This window comes from Macrotis lagotis, chromosome X (assembly GCF_037893015.1).
Source record: "Macrotis lagotis isolate mMagLag1 chromosome X, bilby.v1.9.chrom.fasta, whole genome shotgun sequence".
Classification (NCBI taxonomy): Eukaryota; Metazoa; Chordata; class Mammalia; order Peramelemorphia; family Peramelidae; genus Macrotis; species Macrotis lagotis.
In genome coordinates this window covers 666,653,135-666,673,443 of record NC_133666.1, presented here as the reverse complement: position 1 = coordinate 666,673,443, position 20,309 = coordinate 666,653,135, and the positions used below count along the sequence as shown (strand labels likewise).

At 40.7% G+C, this 20,309-nt stretch overlaps 1 protein-coding gene across 3 annotated transcripts in view; it reads right to left on the bottom strand.

Moving 5' to 3' along the window:
- The window catches only part of SCARB1 (scavenger receptor class B member 1), a 109,419-nt gene that overhangs the window by 6,180 nt on the left and 82,930 nt on the right, over window positions 1-20,309 (bottom strand). The window contains exons 9-12 of one of the 3 annotated variants that reach the window (XM_074205387.1): window positions 13,646-13,719; window positions 10,684-10,735; window positions 7,047-7,193; window positions 864-1,004 (exon numbers count right to left, since the gene is read on the bottom strand). In XM_074205387.1, coding sequence (XP_074061488.1) covers window positions 876-1,004; window positions 7,047-7,193; window positions 10,684-10,735; window positions 13,646-13,719 — 402 coding nt within the window. In that variant the 3' untranslated portion in view covers window positions 864-875. The remainder of the gene's footprint in view (window positions 1-863; window positions 1,005-7,046; window positions 7,194-10,683; window positions 10,736-13,645; window positions 13,720-20,309) is intronic. The other 2 variants (XM_074205386.1, XM_074205385.1) reach the window with 2 other exon arrangements.

Sequence of the window (20,309 nt, the reverse complement as noted above, 5' to 3'; positions counted from 1 at the left end):
TTTTGAATTTTTTTTAGATCCTAAGCCAAAAGATAGAACTGCCCTCCATGGCTTGTAACCAATTTCAGAAACCAAGGAGCAAACATTCTGGGAAAGAAAATAAATGTCTACTGCTTCAAAGTCAGCAAAAATCACTTTGCCTCAGTTACCTCATCTGTAAAATAGATATAACAGCCAATCTGTGTTGCACGAATAGGATAATGAAAGGGAAATGCTTTGCAAACATAAAAAAAAAACTACAGAAATGAGAACTTTGATACCTATAAACTTCAAACTACCTTCCTCCTCTCTCCAACTTTGAGCAAGTAACCTTTTGATATCTCATTTAAAAAACAAAATCAAAAGAAGGAATATGGAACAGTGGAAAGGGCACTGGGTTTGGAGTCAGAGGTCCTGGATTCAAATCTCACCTGTCTACTCACTAATTGGATTTGATTTGAACTTGGAACTCTCTTACTCCAAAATCAGCACTCTTTCCATCTGTACCCCTTGCCACCAGAATGGCTTATTTTAACAGGTGATCTAAAGTAACAGTTGATTTTTGAAGACTACAGGTGCCCCAGAACTAGTGGAAGCTAAAGGAAATGAGAAGACATTTCTAGATTGCATAGTAAATAGAACACTGGAGCTATAGTCAGGAAGAACGAGTTAAATCTTGCCTCAGACACTTCCTAGCTGTGTGTCCTAAGTCACTTCACCTCTGTCTGCCCCAGCTTCCTCGTGTGTAAAATGGAGATGATATTAACCTCTCAACCTCTCAAGTGTGTTATAAGATTTAAAATGTTATTGAAATGTTAGCACTGATTATCATTATTATTTATACTAAGATCAATGGTGTGTGAAATGCTCAGTATATAAATTACCTGATTACCCACCTACAGTCGGGCTTCCTGTAGCACTTTCCCATTAGAAGCAGGGGTCATCAGGAATTCTGAATAGGACTGAATGGCCTCTGAATTCTTTGAGACCTTTTTATTACTACTCCAAAATAAAAAGAATGTTTCCTAGAAGATAATCAAGCTAATTTATAGTTCCAGTTGGGAATGAACAGTTGGGTTTTTTTTAAAATACGTTTTTTTTAAATACAGTTTAAATACGGTTCTTAATTATTTTTAAAACCTTGATTAGCCCCATGTAAAGGTTAATACTCAAGACAGTTGACTGATGAAGGTGACTTGTATATTATATTTTGGGGTGGGATTTGTTTCAAAGGCATGTTCAAAAATTGATTCATCTCCTTCCCCCCACCCCACTTCCATCCATCTAATGAATGGAAATCAAAAATCATATTCCACCAGAGTTCAAGTCAGTCTTAAAGGATTCCTCTAAGGATTAAAAATGAGTTGTATTTTTCACACAATGTGAAGAATAAAGACGTTTGATTCTAGGATGGCAAAGTATCTTGAGTTCATATCCTCTATGGATTGGCTGAAGGAAATGGGCATCTTTAGCCTAGAGAAGACTTGGGAGGGGAGGGACAGGATAGCTTTCTTTAAGTGTCTGAAGGGTTATTACGTGGAAAGGAGGTTATACTGGTTCTTTAGTTATCTGAAGGAGGGTTAAGGTGTGTTCCGTTTTGCCCCAGAGGGGAGATCCAGGGGTTGATAAGGGGACAATTAGCTGTAAGGAAGAGTTCTCTAATCCTTGGTGTTTCCTCTTAGTAGGCTGGGTTGCCTGGGAAAACTGTAGACTCCCCCCTTCCTTGAGGTCTCCAAAAGATGAGAGGTTTTGGAAGATGGGCCCCAATCCCTCCTAACTCTGAAGCACTAAAAACCCTTCCATTTCTGTGATTCCTCCCCAAACCATCAAGTATAAGGGAATTCACTTGGATTACGAATGGTCTCATTGAGGAATGAGTGACTTTTTTGGTTATTGCTTATGTTTTTGTGTGACTTTTTAAAAAAAAATCTGTGGAATAAAAATGGGATGGAATAGATGGTGTTTTTTAAGAAAGACTTGAACTGTGGGGGTGCCGCAAGTTTATGATGTTTGTATTCATATTTACTGAGCTAATGTTGCTCCAACTACAGTCCCAAAGCATCTTGGTCATCTTGCCACCACCAACATGTTAGAAAGGAATCAAATTAAGGACTCAGTCAGTTGTGATCAGTCATTTCTGTGAAACAGGACAAGAATTAGTTAATAGGCCTATTGGGGGCCCAGACATCACCAAGCACTTTGTTAATTGTGAATTCTTTCGGAGGGGGGGGGGAAATGACCCAATAGACAGCCAACAATCCACAGACTGGTAGGCTTCCCCCTACCCCCAATTTTATCAAAATATACATTAATGCTTCTGAACTTGGATGTCAATATTGACTTCAGGCTTGGACAAAAAAAAATGCTAAAGTGGGAGTTCAGAAAAGGATGCATCTTCAGCTTATGTTGGGCCACACTGGAAACCGTGTGGGACAAGATTTGGTTTATTTGGGGAACACTGGTCAAAGTAGCCTCAAGGGCACCAATAGGACAATCAGTGTCCACAAAGGAACAAGGTTTTGTCAGTCCAAGCCTTTGGTGATTAAAAAAAAAAAAAACAATAAACCTGGAAGTTAGAAACATCACAAGAGGTGGGGTTAGTAACACAAGGGTCTGTGAGCATGGTGAACTCACTCACCCAAATTAATCATTTAGAATGTTTCAGTTATTGTATTAGCCAGCAAGCAAGCATGAAAGAAAGCCTCCTCCTTTGATCAGAGTTCTGATGAAGAGAAAAAGAGAGGAAGAAATGATGCTGACAAATATCAGTTAAGAAGGAGAGGGTTAGCTATTGGGATAATGTTAACTCCAACAGAATTTAGTATGCTATGATTACTTAATAGATCAATAAATATTTATGAAGCACCTATTAAGACTAGTATAGTTTCTCAGCATGTTCAGAAGAACTCACTGCTTCCCTGGACCACAGAGGTCCTCCGGCCTCACATTTACAAATGGGGAACCTGAGTCAGGGGAAGAAACTTGCTTAAGGTCTCACAGAAGGATGGGTTACAATTTAAACCCATACTCTCAGACTTCAAATCTAACACTCCTTATGTTCTAATATGCTGCCTCTATTTGAAAAAAGAAATAGAATAAATCTATTTCATTATATATATAAAATCTCTATATAATTTAAAATAAATCTATTATACCTAATTCTAAAGGAACTGAGATAATGCAGAGAATAGATTAAAGCAGATTATAAGATTAAAAATTGTGAATCTCTTGGGGCAGTTTGTAGTCAAGAGGACCTGAGTTCAAATCCCAACCTCAGACACTTAATAATTACCTAGCTGTGTGACCTTGGGCAAGTCACTCAACCCCACTGCCTTGCAAAAGCTAAAAAAAAAAAAAGGAAAAGGACCTGAGTTCAAATTCAACCTCAGACACTTAATAATTACCCAGCTGTGTGACCTTGGGCAAGTCATTTAACCCCACTGCTTTGCAAAAAAAAAAAAAGAAAAGAAAAAAAGAAATTGTGGATCTCCAAAATTAAACTAAGCATATGCAAGTTAACTGTGTGGAAGGACAGACCTTGGTGAATTCCCACTAACCAAGTCATTTCAGCTATGCTAGCCAAGAATTCAGACTATTTTAGAAAAAGGATTATTCATTTTTTTCCTTCTTAGGGCTTAAGCTAAGCCAAAGACAAGAAGGTTCCTTTTCTCTTGCTTGCCTCCCCCAGGAGAGAAAAATGAACCCAAGTTGTTGGGTTTGTTTGTTTTTTCAAAAGGGGGGTAGAGGATATGGAGTGCCTACACAGGTTTAATTTTAAAAGATAGTTTGGAGTTGAGGACAACATTTTGAACAAAGGAAGCAGAAGGCAACCAAGGATTTAGGATACTAAGAATTCTTCTTCCTCCAAATTATTGGTTTCATAACTTTGATACTTTGGGCAGGGGGCTTAGTGGAGACCCCAGAGAGGGCTTTTTCCTTGCCACAAATAAGCCCCACCACACACACACACTCAAAAAAAGGTGGGGCTCAACAAAGTACCAGACAAATCTCAGGAATCCTAACATTTCAGATGTGCTGATATGTTCAAACTGTTTTTTTGGCAGTGGGAAGAGGGTTTAAAAACTATCTCAGCTTGGGGAAATGAGTAAGACAAAGACAGAGACTTCAGTGATTCAGAAAATGTGTCTCAGAGCTCATCTCCATCCCTTTTCAGGAAGAGAAGTTGACTCATTCTTGAAACAAAGATTTCTCGGTCATAGAGCCAGGAGTGAGAATTGGATTTGGGCCAGGTGGGGCATCAGTCAACCTCTGAGGTCCCTCCAAGAGCAGAAGGGGGGTGGGCAATGGCCCATCCTTCCCCTCTGGGTCTCCCAAATGGCTAATCGCGACTCTCCCAAATCAAGGTAAATGGGGGAAAAAACCAGATGGGTTCTCTAGAAATCCCATCACAAAGAGACTCAATCATGAAAGAGATGTGAGTGATGCTCTGGTCCAATTCCCTCATTTTACAAAAAGGGTAAACTGAGGTGTACAGAAAAAAAGAGATTTGCCCAAGTCCACAGAGCTTAATGAGTAGCAGGGCTGGGATGAACACATTGCCTCTTATTAGACCACACTACCTTTGAGTAAAGGCAAGTCACTCAATTCCTGCTGCCCCCTCCTCAAAATTACTTTACATCACTTGTTAGGAATATTTTCTTTTTTTAGTGAGATCTAATTAATAAGACCAGTGATCTCACTAGAATAAGGAATTCCTGAAATTCCCCCTACATAAAATCCTAAAATCCCCCCTACTTAGAGTTCTGACTGAGACCCTGAGTGGTTTAAGTGATTTATCTGGGCTGAAACAATCAATGATGGGTCTGAGGACTCCTCCTAATGCCTTCCTTTAGAGAGGGCAGAATTTGGACCCTCCACTATGTATCTGCTGCTCTAACTGGTTTCAATTCCATGAAACAAGATAGTCCCCCCCCCTTCCATCAAGGTTATCCCCATCTTGTGGCTCCACCTCTTCTGTCTTCCTTTAGTGTGATGTCTTTTCCCATCAGACTGTAAGCTCCTTGAAGGCAAGGACTATTCTTTATTTGTATAACCAACATTTAACAACGTTTAACATAATATCAGTTTATTGAATTGAATTGAAAGAAGTAGGGCTTGAACTCAGGTCTTCCTGACTGAGGTCAACTCTTCATTCACTATACAGCCTAATCTCTTATTATTTATTTATTCTTTAGATATTTTACATTTACTTATCATTTGGGGAGTATTTACATATTATCTTGTAGAATATCAGCTTCTTGAGGGCATGGATAGTTTCATTTTTTTTGTCTTGGCATCCCCAGTGCCAACACATAGCAGTCACTTTAAAAATACTTGAAGGGGTGATGGCGCAGTGGAAACATTACTGGCCCTAGAGTCAGGAGGACCTGAGTTCAAAATCCGACCTCAGACACTTAATAATTACCTAGCTGTGTGGCCTTGGGCAAGTTACTTAACCCTAATGCCTAAAATAAAAAATAAATACTTGTTTAAAAACACTTGAATAACTCAGTAATATTTTATTCATTCAAATGAATGAGCAGATTCTCAATAGATACGTGTTACACTGAATTGCTTTTGCTATGTTTCAGTTGATTTTTTTTTGGTTGCGCCTGTGTTGTCATGACCCTTCTTTGGGGTTCTCTTGGCAGAGATACTGGAGTGGTTTGCTATTTCCTTCTCCAGCTCATTTGACAGAGGAGGAAACAGAGGCCAACAGAGTTAAGTGACTTGTCCAGGATCACACAAGTAGGAAGTATCTGAGGCCACATTTGAAGTCAAGTCTTCCAGACTCCAGGCCCAGCCAGCGCACTATCCACCAAGCCGCCCAACTGCCCTAGATTGCTGTTGTTGTTCACTGAAAACCTGCTAATTCAACTAAATGTGTTGCCTAGTAATTCAGTTCGATAAGCATTCATTAACTATCTTCTATAAGACAGATACGCCACTAGACACTGGGCAGGATACCAATAATAAATAATTGTAATAAAAATAAAAATAAAAGCCATCCACAGTTCCATCCCTCCGGGAGCTCACATTCTCAAAGAACCAACTTTTGACTATTACGTCAAATTGAAAGTGTGCTAAGGTCCCACAGTTTTAATTTGGAAGTTGTCTGCACTTAGATTTTTCATTAATTCAGACTAGCCTCCTTCTCACAACCCACCACCTCATTCCTCACCCACTTGGTCTGAAAGGCTTTTTTTCTCCTCTATGGTTTTCTTGCTTCCATGGGAGAGAGGGTGGGCAACTTAACTCCTTCCTAGCCCTTCTATTAATTCCTAAGTAAGGCGTCTTCTGCATGGATCACTGGCAGGAGTACCCATCTTAATAGAAAACAGAGCACAGGAGAAATATAAAATTGAGTTTTTAGTCTAGGGTATTCTGTCTATTCTGGTTTGTAAAGAACCCAGAAAACCTAGATTACTTTGAATAGATTTTTTTTCCTGAATGAGGAATCATGCTGTAGAGATCTCATGGGAACAATTGCTCACTTCAGACCTAGAAAAAAATTTGACACCATCCTGGAAGTTTGCTAAGCCCCTTCCCAGTCAAGTGTCCTGGACCCCCTCTATCAGTCTGTGAAAGTTTAGGGACCCTTCCTCAGAATCCTGCTTTCAAATACATTAAATAAAATCTACAGGGTTCCAAAAGAAACCAATTCTATTGGAATTTAGTTATCAAACTTCTTTTTTTTAAGTTCACAGGCTTCAGGTCAAGAATCCCTGACCCACATTAAGCACCAGGTGTCTATATGCAAAACTCATTTCTAGTCACTATTAGGAGTGCCTCTGAGACATCTAGAGAAGATGGAAGTCAAAAGGAAGTAGCAGAAGGAAGAAGGCAGCTGGGATCTTACAGGGAGCCGTGGAAAGGAAGATCAATTTCTTGCCTCAAAGGAAAGAGCAGGAAAAGGATGCTCCCCAAAAGCCATGGGGATGAGCCCACCAGCCTGGGAAGGACCAGCCAAGGACAAGCTCTAGGATGGTCCTGCCCCTCTCACCCAGGCAGAAGCTGGCAAAGAGGCCAAGAGGGTTAGCGGGAGCTCAAGCTGGGCCGGCACTAACCTGATTCTTGAAGATGAGGATGATGGTGATGAGGATGAACAGGCAGCTAAATGCGTATAAGACATATTGAATGTACTGTATCAGCTGGGGCACTAATACCAGTCTGGTATAGAACGTGTCGAGGGTCTGGCCTTCCATTGCACCACGCTAAAAAGTAAGACAAAAAAAAAAATGAGAGGACCAAGGAGAATGGTCAACATATGAACACATTACATATTTATTTGTACATGTAATACAATATATTTATTTATAATATATTATATATTATATCATATTAATGTATTTTTATTTAATTTATAGATAAATAATACATATTTATATATCCTCTGATGGGACTGGGTCAACTTAATATGTAACAGTGGGAGGGCTTCCCTCTCCTTTGGGGATCTGTAAACCTTTTTGCGTGATAAACTCCTTTGATGAAGCAGAATCATGTTTTTAAATTCATAAATATGTAGATTAACCAATTATATTGAATATATTTACATACGTATTTTATATATAATATGTATATACGATTGTATGGAGTTTTAGGACAAAATATGTGTGTGCTTATACAAACATGTGGATACACAGTGTATAATAAATATAGAAATATAGAAATATAATATATAATTATAGAAATATAGAAATATAATAAATATATAATTATATTAATACATAATGTGTTGTCTGTGTATATATATTCATGTATGTCAATCCCTAAAGAGCTGGAGAAGAGGGATTCATTTCTTTCTACTTGGCCTCAATGGGAAGAACCAGGACTTGCCATGATGCAATGAGTTCTCTAGTCGGTCCCTTTTCTGCCTCTTACTATTTCAGATGTGGGTGAGTCACCTCTCTGGGCCTCAGTTTCCTCATCTGTAAAATGAAGAAGCTGGCCTAGAGACCCTCTGGGGACCCTTCTGATTTGACACTACAACCTCATGTTCAATTGATAAAAAAAAAAAGCCAAAAATGTACTTTTAGGGGAGATGTAAGGAAAAAAAAAACTTCCTAATGCAGAGATTAATAATCTGGGGTCTGTGGACTTTTAAATATAAAAATAAGATACAAATATATCCAGCTATTTTGAAATAGTCATTAAAATATATATTTATTATTGTGTTTATTTAATTAGTTATTTTTAATAACTTTCAAAATAGCTGCTTACCTTTGTATCTTATTTTATGCATTTAAAAACACGGTTCTGAGAAGTCTGTGGACTCCACCAGCCACTGACAAAGGGTCCAAAATGCAGAGAAGGGTAGGAATCCCCCCTGCCTCTAAGCAATCCCAAAGTCAATCAGGTTGCTTTGGGACATAGGGGCTTCCTCCTTCTAGATCCAGGTCTTCAGGCAAAGGATAGATGGATGCCAACTTCTTTGTTGTGTTCTAGATTGGGATCTTTATTCAGGTACAACCTGGTCCAGAAGGCCTTTGATATCCAGAGGTTCTGACTCATCAAAACACATTTGAACAATCTCGTTTCAGCATTGCTAGTGCAATCCCTTGGGTAGCAAGTGGTGTGGGGAAAGAACTCAAGTCTATTCCTCTATAGGACCCAAGGCCCTAGTTTGGAACACTGGGCTTTCCATCACGGTGGTCAACTAATCCACAGTAAAAAGGCTCTGGAAAAAAGCAGCTCCCAGACTCATAGGAGTCTGCTTAGATTCGAAAGTTAACCAAATATATGAGAGTAAGAGAGATCCTCTCCACTTCAGAGGTATGTAATCTTTTTTATATCATTAACCCCTCAGGCAGTCTGGTGAAGCCTATGGACTGCTTCCCAGAATCCTGTTTGTAAGTTCATAACAATACAAAGGATTAACCAGTTTCATTGACATACAATTATCAAAATTTTTTTTAAATAAGTTCATACATCCCAGGTTAAGGCGCCCCAGTAAAACTTGTATGTATTGATTTATATATGTTCTATTCCCCAATCAGATGGTGAGATCCTTGAGTGTAGGGATTATTTTTGGCTTTCTATCTCTCCTCCTCCCTCCTCCCCCAGTGTATGACATATTAAGTCAATATTTTATCAAGGGCCTATTAATAAGGCTTAATAAAAACTCATTGTCTGACTAATGGCAGAAGAATCAAATTAAAACCAGAAGGCTCACAAGAGGTACTGCCTATAAGATCAGAATTAGAAAGGAATGGTATCTCACTAGGCCTGGACAGCCCACCCAAGGTCCTCTCCAAATTCTCAATCGCTCTGACCACGGTAGCTTCGGGTGATATGGATGTTTCTGCCCTAGCGGCCTCATGTTGCCTCTGGAAATGAAGGCCCCTCTCCATCTACCACGGACAATAAGTTCTAGATGATCCTCTCTCCCTTGAAGGCTTTGGGTAGAGCCCCACCTATGCAGAGTCTCAGCCAAATTGGCTCCTAGTATACAAGTCCAGACTTGGGGGAGGCCGTCTGTCCCTAACTGAGTCGTCACAATAAACAAAGTGGGTCCTCCTCCCTAATATCCACCACCACCACCGACTAGATTGTTGTCTGAAATCTAAAAGAACTACATTGTGATTTCTGAGCCACTGTGGCACTACCTTCCATAAAAAAAAAAAAAAAAAAATGATGCCATAAGACAAAACAGCCTTGATGAAATAAATAGAAAACTTCAGAGTCAGGAGAGAACTCAGACACCAGTTAGTCCAATCTGTACGCGAACCAAAAAAATCCTCTAAATCATTTCCAGCATACGGTCACCCAACCTTTGTTTAAAGACCTCGAGTGAAGGCTCCTTCACAAGGCAACCCATTCAACCATTCAGCTCTCTCAATTTAGAGTCTAAACTGAGCCCCTGTGTCACTTCTACCCAATTCCTCTTGGCTCTACCCTTTGGGAACCAAAACAAAAAGTCTAAAGCATCCTTTAAGAGTCTATCTTAGGGGCAGCTAGGTGGCGTAGTGGATAAAGCACCGGCCTTGGAGTCAGGAGTACCTGGGTTCAAATCCGGTCTTAGACACTTAATAATGACCTAGCTGTGTGGCCTTGGGCAAGCCACTTAACCCCATTTGCCTTGCAAAAACCTAAAAAAAAAAAAAAAAAAAAAGAGTCTATCTTAAACATCTTCACTCCTTCATCCCATCTTCATAGGATGAAGGCTCTTTGCCTTCCTTGGTAACTATTCAGTTGAGCAAAATCTTTTTAAAATCATGGAGACCAGGATAGTAAACAATATTCCAGAGGACCAGATCAGAGTACACATCTGGATTTCCATTTCAATACCACAACTTTCTTAGTACAGTTCAAGATCACATGAATTTCTTAGTCACTACTATTAAGTCATCCTCCTCTTAAAAGACCCCTGTGAGGTATATCCATGTTATTCCCCTTAGACAAATGAGGAAACTGAGGGTCAGAGTGACTTTGATGACTAATCCTGGATGGTAAAAAGAATTAGGAAAAGAGCCAACAAAGATTGCAGATGGGCTGCTTTCCATTCCCAGACTATTTCCATATCCTCAGTGCAAGTGTAGAATGAATTTAATTTTCCCAACCATAGTCTGAGCTGCACAGAGGGAGAGGTTGGCTTGCCCTGGTCTCTGCCTTTTGGTCCTATTGTCTAACTGCCCACCCCTCCAACATTTCCCTCCCAGAATAAGATGCCCAGGATCTGGTCAAGGGACAGAGATATAACTTTACCTCTTCAAACCAAAGGATAGGAAGAACGACTGGCTTGATTTTTCCTGTTTGCCTAAAGAAAAATAGCAAGAAAAACCAGTCACATTTTAATAAAGTTGAAGACATAATTCCATAAGAGAGTAAGGAAGACCTGGTCCACCCCTGAAAACAAAGTAGCCAAGTGGTCCCAACCCTCAAGCACTGTGCTAAGCACTTTGAGAATAATACCACTTCTAAGATATGGGTGTTATTAATATCCATATTTTACATTTGAGGAAACTGAGGCAGAAAAAGGTGAAGTGAATTGCCCAAGGTCAAACAACTATTATTATAACTTGCAAAACAGGCTTTAATCTGCATGGAGTGAGGCACAGAGGAAGAGGTGGAGTTCCCTCATTGGGAATTGCTTTCATCAATGCAAATCACAGCCTCAGGCCTTAAAAATTACAATAAATTATATGTGTCATCAAGATATAGTTTAAGGCACAAGAGATCAAAGAATGTCATAGGATCGTGAGTCTAAAACTGGAAGGAACATAAGAGATATTCTAGGCCAACCCTCTCATTTTACAAATGAGAAAAATCTGTCCACATATCACAAAGATAGGATATGAACTCATATCTTCCTAATTCCAGGTCCAATGCCCTTACCCCTAGGGCCCTGGTATATCTCACCCTTTGTTAGTTGGCAGAATGGAAAAAGCTTAGAGAAGTGAAATTTTCATCAGGAGGGAAGACATCATGGCATACTAGAAAGAATCTTGCCCATCAGGAAGGCCTTGAATAACTCCTTTAGAATCCTAAATTTTGAGGACTTTGGAGGTCAAATCATGTCCAACTAACTCAGTTTAGAGAGGAAGAGGGGCGGCTAGGTGGTGCAGTGGATAGAGTACCTGCCCTGGAGTCCAAGAGTACCTGAATTTAAATTGACCTCAGACACTTAATATTACCTAGCTGCTTGGCCTTGGGCAAGACACTTAACCCCATTGCCTTGCAATCAAATAAATAAATAGATAGATAAATGAATGAATGAATGAATAAACAAATAAATAAATAAAGGAAGGAAGGAATAAATGAATAAATGCATGTGTATATATATATCAGTTTAGAAAGGAAGAAATCAAGACCCATAGGATTCCTCTAAGAGTACTCACAAGTGAGCCCTCAGACTGGCACTCTTCCCATTCCCTGGGTCCCCACATCAAGAAACTTGAGGGGAAGGGGAGTGGGTGAAGAGAGAGGGAAAAAAAGGCATTCCTATGCCTCAAGTTCTTCTCCCGGGGCAGAACCAACACATGGAGATACTACAAAGATCATCTTTTGGAGGCATATTTTAACCTTTAGGGTTAGTCGGGGCAAGTGACAGACAGATAATCAGTCCTGAGACAAAGACAAGGTGGCTGGTTAGACTTGGGAGCCAGGAAGACATGGGTGGGAATCCTGCCACAGGCACTTATTGACTCCTAGGTTTGGGCAAATCTGCTCCCTTCTTTGGACTCTAGCTCTTCCAAAGATAAAAACGAGGGCTTCGGCAATTTTGAATTTTAAAGGCCAACCTACAAGTCTAGGGTACATCCCTAACTAGCTTGGGGTTCATAAAGGAAATAAGGACTTGGGACACAGTCAAAGAGTTCTGACCTTTAAATTCAACCTTTAAATTATTCCTTGGTATCTCAAGTGAGGGAAGACTAGGAATGGCAGGCACTTTAAGTTTGGGCAGCTAGGTGGTGCCAAAGTGCATACAGTACCTGGCCTTGAGTCAGCATCACCTGAGTTCAAATGTGAACTCAGTCACGTAACAGCTTGGGAGACCCTGGGCAAGTCACTTCACCCTGTTTGCCTCGGTTTCCTCATTTATCAAATGAGCTAGAAAAGGAAACAGCAAACCAGTATCTCTGCCAAGAAAACCCCAAATGGGGTCATAAAGAATTGGACATGGTCAAAATGATTGAATAACAAATTAAAGTTTTCTTTTTTTGTGTTTTCAATTGAAATTTTATTTTATTTTTCCAATTACATGCAAAGGTAGTTTTCAACATTAATCCATTTGTAAATTTATGAGTTCATTTCTAACACTGTCCCTTCCCTCTCTCCTCCCTTTGGTGGCAAACTACTTAAAGTTGGTCACGTACAATTGTGTTTAAATATTCCTATATTAATCATCATTAATCATTAATCATTTCTATATTAATCAGGTTAATCATTAATCACGTATACTATTATCTACACTTTCTATGTTAATCATGTCAATATTAATACGTGTGTGTCAAACACACTTACAAACACAAAACTTAATGGGATCCCCCCAACAAGCCAGTGTGATTCATTGTTTTCACTTGTGTCAGATTCTTTGTGACCCCCATTTTGACTTTTCTTGGCAGAAATATTGGATGACTGACCATTTTCTTCTCCAGCTTATTTTCCAGATGAGGAAACTGAGGAAAATAAGGTTAAGTGACTTGCCCAGGGTCAACCAGTTAGTGTCTGAAGCAGGATTTGAATTCAGGAAGATGAGTCTTCCTTATCTCTAGGTCTGACATTAGTATTTCCATTTTAGAAATAAGGAAACTGAGGCTATGGAAGGAGTGAAAATGATTTGTCCAATTAATTCTAGTGGTTAAAACATGTCCACAAGAGAGGGTCTTTCTAGTATGTTCATGTTAGTTTTGCTCCAGGAGAAGAATAGTTTGAGGCTAGAAATGTCCCTTTTTATTTCTCTTCACCCACTATCCTCAATTTTGTTGCTTTCTTTCTAGAGTTGGGGACCCAGGTAATGGAAAGAGCCCTACAACTAGGAAGTTGTCTTGACACAATAAAACTGAGTCTGAGGTATAGACTGACCCCCGGTCTTCCTGACTTCTAAGCCAGTTTTTTCACTTCTACTCAGTCAGAGCCAAATTCTAATATCCATCCACTAGGACCAGTTCCTATAGACTTGTGGCTAGGTGGACATGGGGAAAATCTAGTGCCCACCTGTACTCACCCAATGCCAGGGATGGCCTTTGCATACAAATTCAGTTGAAATTTGACAGAACAGTTCATGGGGATGCCAGTGACCTGCAGATGGGACGAGAGTCAAAACAATAATGTTAGAAAGAATGAACAATGTAGGCTATTATTTACCCAGCCCTTGAAGGTCTAACGAGCACTTCTCCATCCCTACCATCTTCAGACAGACTTAGGGTCTTTCCAACTTTGGATTGTGTTTATGAAAGAGTCAAGGTGGGACAGTTTGGGGGAGAACCTGCTTATTCTCCCTAAAACCAATCCCACATGGCTGTGGATCACCACCCAAGTGGCAAAGTGAATGGAATTTTGGATGGAGTCAGGAAGATCCAGCCTCAGCAGGGTGACCCCTGGGCAAATCATTTCATTGGTTTTTGCCTCAGTTCCTTCATCTGTAAAAGAGGGAGAATAAGATATTCGACTTTTCTTAGCCTCAATTTCCCCATCTGTAAAATGTGGAGAATAGCAACAATTTCCCAGGGCTGTTGCAAGGATCAAATGTGATAAAGACATTCTGCAAACTTTAAGGTACTATATAAAAGCCAGCTGATATTGTTACCGCTATCATTATTATTATGTGGCTATACCCCTTGATTGGAATCTTCTCTCAGAATTATATTAGTTGTGTAACCTTGAGCAAACTCAGCCCCAGCTTACCCATCTATAAAATGGGGGTAACAGAAACTATCTCACTCAGAGTTCTGTGAGGACTTCTCATACAAAATCCACTAGAAGCACATTGAAAACCTTAAGGGACTTTAAACCATAAATATCAACTCCCATCATTATCCATGAATTGAGGGGCAGAATAAAGAGGTAGAAAAATGATGTATTTGGAGCAAGTCGAGAACTACTTTGCATGACTGCATTTATTTGTATGGCACTTTCAGACTGGGGGGCACTTTGCCAGTATCATCTCATTTGAAGCACACAACAACCCTGGGAGATGGAAATCATTATCCAGTCATAACAAAGGTGAAGTGATTTGCTGTTTTTAATTCCCATTTTACAGATGAGAAAACTGGGACAGAGGTGAAGGGATTTGACTAAGGTTACACAGTTTGTAAAGCATCAAGGGTAGTTGGAGGAGCGGCTAGGTGGCACAGTGGATAGAGCACCGGCCCTGGAGTCAGGAGCACCTGAGTTCCATCTGGTCTCAGACATTTAATAATTACCTAACTGTGTGGCCTTGGGCAAGCCACTTAGCCCCATTGCCTTGCAAAAAAAAAAAAAGTGTTAAGGGTAGGATTTGAACTCAAATCTCACTGACTCTAAGCCCAGGCTCTCTATTTACTGCATGTTAGTCTTGCTTCTGAAGGTTATTAGGTATATGACCAAGGGCAAAGGTATTACCCCACTCCAGATCTCCTGGGGATGGATCTCCCAGGTTCAATCACAGGCTTTTGGAGGACATGGGCTATTTCTGCCCTTCTTGGGACCTCAGAGAGTGTTGACCAATGTGCTTGGCAAGTTATTGTTAAGTCATATCTGACTTTACATGATCCCATTTGGGGTTTTCTTGGGAAAGATACTGGAATGCTTTGCCACTTCCTACTCTGACTCAATGTACAGCTGAGGAAACTGAGGCAAACAGGATGAAGTGATTTGTCCAGGGTCATTGTCTGAGGCCACATTTGAACTCAGGTCTTCCTGTCTCCAAGATCTGAGTCACCTAGCTGCTGGCATACCAGACCTAAAAAATATTTAGCTGATTGATTGACGATAGTACCAAATTCAGAGGACTGTGGGATGGGCAAAGGGACATTGATAATGTTCTCTTCGTTTAGTCTGGATCATGATATGCATGGGCCCCCATCCTCTAAATATTTCAGTGGTTTTAACCTGGAGTCCATGAATTATTTAAAAAAAATATTTGGAAAGCTATATCGCATGCTATTTGTGACATGACTCTGAATTTCAACTTAAATATTTAAAATATGGTTCTGAAAAGGGGTCCCTAGGCTTCACCAGACTGTAGCCCAGTGGGTCCAGAACACAAATAAGGAAAGAAAGCCTAATAGAATTATTTTCAAATGTCTTGAGATGTCATGATCTGCTCTGCATCAGACTTTCCAGATGGAGTAGGCCAGAGAATATTAGAGGAAAAGTCCAGATAAGAGCCACTTGTTTATATGCCAAAATGGGCAAAAAGGTGGATAATGTACCAGTGATCTGTGCACAACTGCCTTCAACCCCAAAATGACTGGGGGAAAGAGAATAAACAATATGACCCAAGGTCATAGCTTGTCTCATGAAAGTTTATATTTAAACCCCACAGAGACATATCATGTCCCTGGGTCCATTTGTCAGTTATTGTAAGATTATCTCTAATCAGGCAAGGCCTCTCCCGTTAGATAAATTCATTAAGTCTAGATAAGGAGTAATCTAATGAGAGACTGGCCCAACATCCAATATCTAGACCGCAATCTTCCTCGTAACTAGTATGGGTTGATATGAAGGGCCAAAGGCTCCCGTGAGCTAAGGTAGCTTCCCAAAGGTCTTCTGATGTCAGGAAGAATGACAAAGATCTCACCCTGTTCTCCTTAGATTTTGGCCCTCCCCGTTCATCCTCAGCCCCTGTCTCCTACAATCTGCCACTTCTCTTTGGATCTGGGTTCAAATCCCACTCTGAGCACATTAGCTATGTGTCCATCTCATCTGTAATATAATAAGGCTGATATTTGAGAGAAATGACTATTAACAACCAATGACTTAGGGGGATTTAGAGTTGGCCCCTTTTCTCCATTTTCTTATCAGGATTCCATTGAACTAACCTTCTTCTCTATCAGACCCTACCCAACCTTACTAGGAATCTCTAGTCTAAGGTGAATTCCATTCAATCAAGTTTGGCTGGAGACAAACCCTTTTGTCTAAATTAACCAAGGCCTGAGATGGTCTGGGAATCCCACTCCAAGGGTGACAGTATCACTCCTCAAGCCCCTTGTTGTAATATTCCTTTTCTCCTTCATTGATAACTTTTAAATCCCAGAAGAGAAGCTAGTTGGTGCAGAGGTTAAAGCACCAGCCCTGGAGGCAGGAGGAGGACCTGAGTTCAAAACTGGTCTTGCATCAGGGGCCATCTCCAGTTGTTCTGATCCATATCTGGTCACTGGACCCAGATGGCTCTGGAGGAGAAAATGAAGCTGGTGACTTAACCCAACCCCTGCCCCCTCACTCAAATTCAATACATGCCCTTGTTATGATATCACCATCCTGATATCATGAGAATGAAGGACAAACATCATCAATTGTTAATCAATCAGAGTTGATTCCTTTCCTGGGGAATACCTCCTCTTCTTTGAAGGGCAAATAAACTGCAAACCCTGCCATGATGATCTTTGAGAGAGACAGTCAAATGGTCATCATTTTATTAAAATGCTGGCATTATTAATAAAATGATTAGATTACCTAAAAATGATATAGCAAAAATTTTTAAATGCCACACCTTAATGATAATAACATTAGTTAAAGTTATATAGGATACAGGGAACCCCTGGCCTAGAGTGTGTGTTTCAGAGGAAGAGAAGGGGAAGGGACAGTCCTCACCTCCCATTTTGGGAAACTATACACTAGAGGGAAAAGTGGAGAAATCAAGGATCCTATTGCTAAATAGGGCACCGCTGTGGAGGGTACCACACCATCCTCCCCAGGTCAACCTCAACTCCTCCCTCTTCTCAGCCCACACAGTACAGCATCAGTTTCTCCCTTCCCCTCTTTTCTCCTCTCACCCAGTCACCACCCTGGCTCAGGCTCCCATTACCTCTTGCCTCGATGACTGCACCTCCTGGTTGATCTCAATGCCTCAAGCCCTCTTACCCTAAGGCACAGGTCTGACCTTGCAGCCCCATCCTTCTGTACCAGTGTCTCTCTATGAACTTCACCATCAGAAATAAAGTCTTTCGTTTGGTGTTTCGAGTTTTTCATAAACTGCTCCCTTCTTAGCTTTCTGTCTTTTTGAAATTTATTATGCAATCCAATCCTATTGACCTAAGGACTATTTGTTGTACAGGGCACCATCCTCCATGTCTCCAACACCCACCCCCACTTAGTCTGGAGTCAGGAAGACTCAGAGTGACAATGCACAAGTCACTTCCCCGTGTTTGCCTCAATTTTCTCAACCGTGAAATGAATTGGAGGAGGAAATATTGAACCATTCTTTATGACATGACTGAAACAACAATCTCATCTTCACCTCTTAGCATCAAGGGCTTACTTCAGGACTCAGCCCAACGACCATCTCCTGCAGGAAACTTTCCCTTCTAAGGTTTCCTTTTACTTAGTATATACATCTTTTCTCCCCCCATTAGATTGTAAGCTCCTAGAGGGCAGGGACTGTTTTTGTCTTTATTTGTATCCTCAAGTAGCCAGCACATGATGATGATGATGATGATGATTGATTGATTGATAATGATGCTTGTCCTTTGTTCTCCAAGAAAACCATGACAAGCAAATGTATTGGATTTGAGTGGGGGGGGGGGCTGTGCTAAGTCCCCATTCTCACTTTCTCCTCTAGAGCCAACTGGATCCAGTGCCAGATAGGAATCTGGATGACTGGAGATTCCCTGGATGCAAAGCAATCAGAGTGAAGTGACTTGCCCAAGGTCACATAGCAAGTGTCTGAGGTCAGATTTGAACTCAGGTTCTACTGACTCCATGGCTGGTACTCTATCTATGATACCACCAAGTTGCCCAGAATAAACATTCAAAAATTGCCCTCTGACTAATGAAATCACAGATCCAGATCACCCTCACCCAACCCCTTCTCAGCCCCCTCATTCCCAATAACTACTCTTTTATTTTGAATATTTTGGATTTGAGCTTTCATGAGTCGATGTGAATAATGGTAAAAAGAGCTAACATTTATGTAGCATCTACCATGTGCCAGTCACTCTGCCAAATGCTTTACAAATGTTACCTCATTTGATCTTTACAATAACCTGGGGAGAGAAGTGTGTTATTATTTCAATTTTACAGATGAAGTAGACCAGAGTCAGCCCAGAGTCAGCCAACTAGTGTCTGAGAGCAAATTTGAACTAAGGGCTTTGTCAGAGAGTAAAGATTCCTGACTCCAGGCTCACCACCCAATTGCTTCTATGACAAGTCTCTCAGGTATGGTTTTTATAAGAGATGAAGAATAGTGGGGGAGGGAGGGAGGAAGCAGCCTGGATTTGGCCCTGGTTCTTCTACCCGTGCTCTCCGGGTCCAGGACCATGTCTATATGGAAGAGAAGGGGCAAAGCTCCCATGTCTACAGCCTTCTCCAAGCCTCAGGTGGAGGCTTCTTGGCAAAATGCCCCAGGCCCAAACTGAACCTCGGAATCTTGCTTGATAACTAAAGTGCAGGGCTGCTAAGTTCCAAGTCAGAGTGTTGCTTCTGTTTCCTTGGCGGCCTAGGATCCGGGCAGACCAATAACCATTAATTAGTTTACCGCTTTATAGCCCTTTTATAGAGGCAATTCTTCCACAAAGCTCTGTAAATCTGTATACGCTGGAGTCTGGAGGAGGGAAACAGCTTCACTATCTGCCTCCAATAAGTATCTCCAAGGGTAATCAGTCAATAATCATTAGTAAGAGCCTACTATGGGCTACGATGGTGCTTAGAGCTTTCTGTTTAATTTTTAAATCTCCTTGATGAGGAGTGAAATGTTGGTAGGGCATCCAGGGGAGGTTTTCAGCAGGCAATGCATGATGTGGGATTGTGATTAAAGTGGGTAAAGACATCTGAATGGGTGACTTTGGGGGTAATATCCACAGAAGTGATCATTCAACTTATGAGAACCAATGATAGCACTTCAATCCACGGCTTTTTAACCTTTTCTGTGTCCCGGACTCCCTTGGCAATAGGGATTTGAAGCCTCTCTCAGCACAATCCTTTTAAATGTATGAAATGAAATGAAATAAAATAAAAGAGAAAACCAAGCATAGCAAAATGTAGTTATCAAAATTTTTTAAAAAGTTCATGGATTCTCTGAACTTCTACTATAAAAGGGTGAGAGAAGAGAGAGCAAGGCCTACCCACACAGCGCCTATGAGACATGAAGGATCTTTTGAAAAAGAAATTGAAAAGAAGCTGCTATAGAGCATCAGCCCTGGAGTCAGGAGGACCTGAGTTCACATTTGGCCTCAGATACTAACTAGTTGTGTGACCTTGGCCTTGCAAAAAAAAAAATACAGGAAAGCAATATCATGAGGAAGGAGCAGGCAGGCAGCAGAGTCAGAAGTCACTAAAAAAAAAAAAATCAAGAAAGAAGGAAGAGCCCCAGCAATGAGATGCTCAGACACCCAGTGGAGGTGACCTTAGAAAGAATTATCTCCATAGAGTAGAAGAGCTAGAAGTCAGCCCACCATGAATGGAGAAGTGTGTGGGAGTCAGATGTGCGGGTACCCAAGTTTAGGAAAATTCTAGAGTCTGACTGAGAAAGAGATCTGTGGCTTGAGAGGATGGTAGAGCCCAGTGAAGAGTTCGGGGTTTTCTTTTTAAATGGGATTGATCTGGGCACCCTTGTAGGCAACAAGAAGGGATCCAGTAAAGAAGGAGAGACTGAAGAAATGAGAAAGAAATAATTTGTTTTTGCTGTTTAGTGCTTCAGTCGTGTCTGATTCTTCATGATTCCATTTGGGGTTTTTTGGCAAAGATATTAG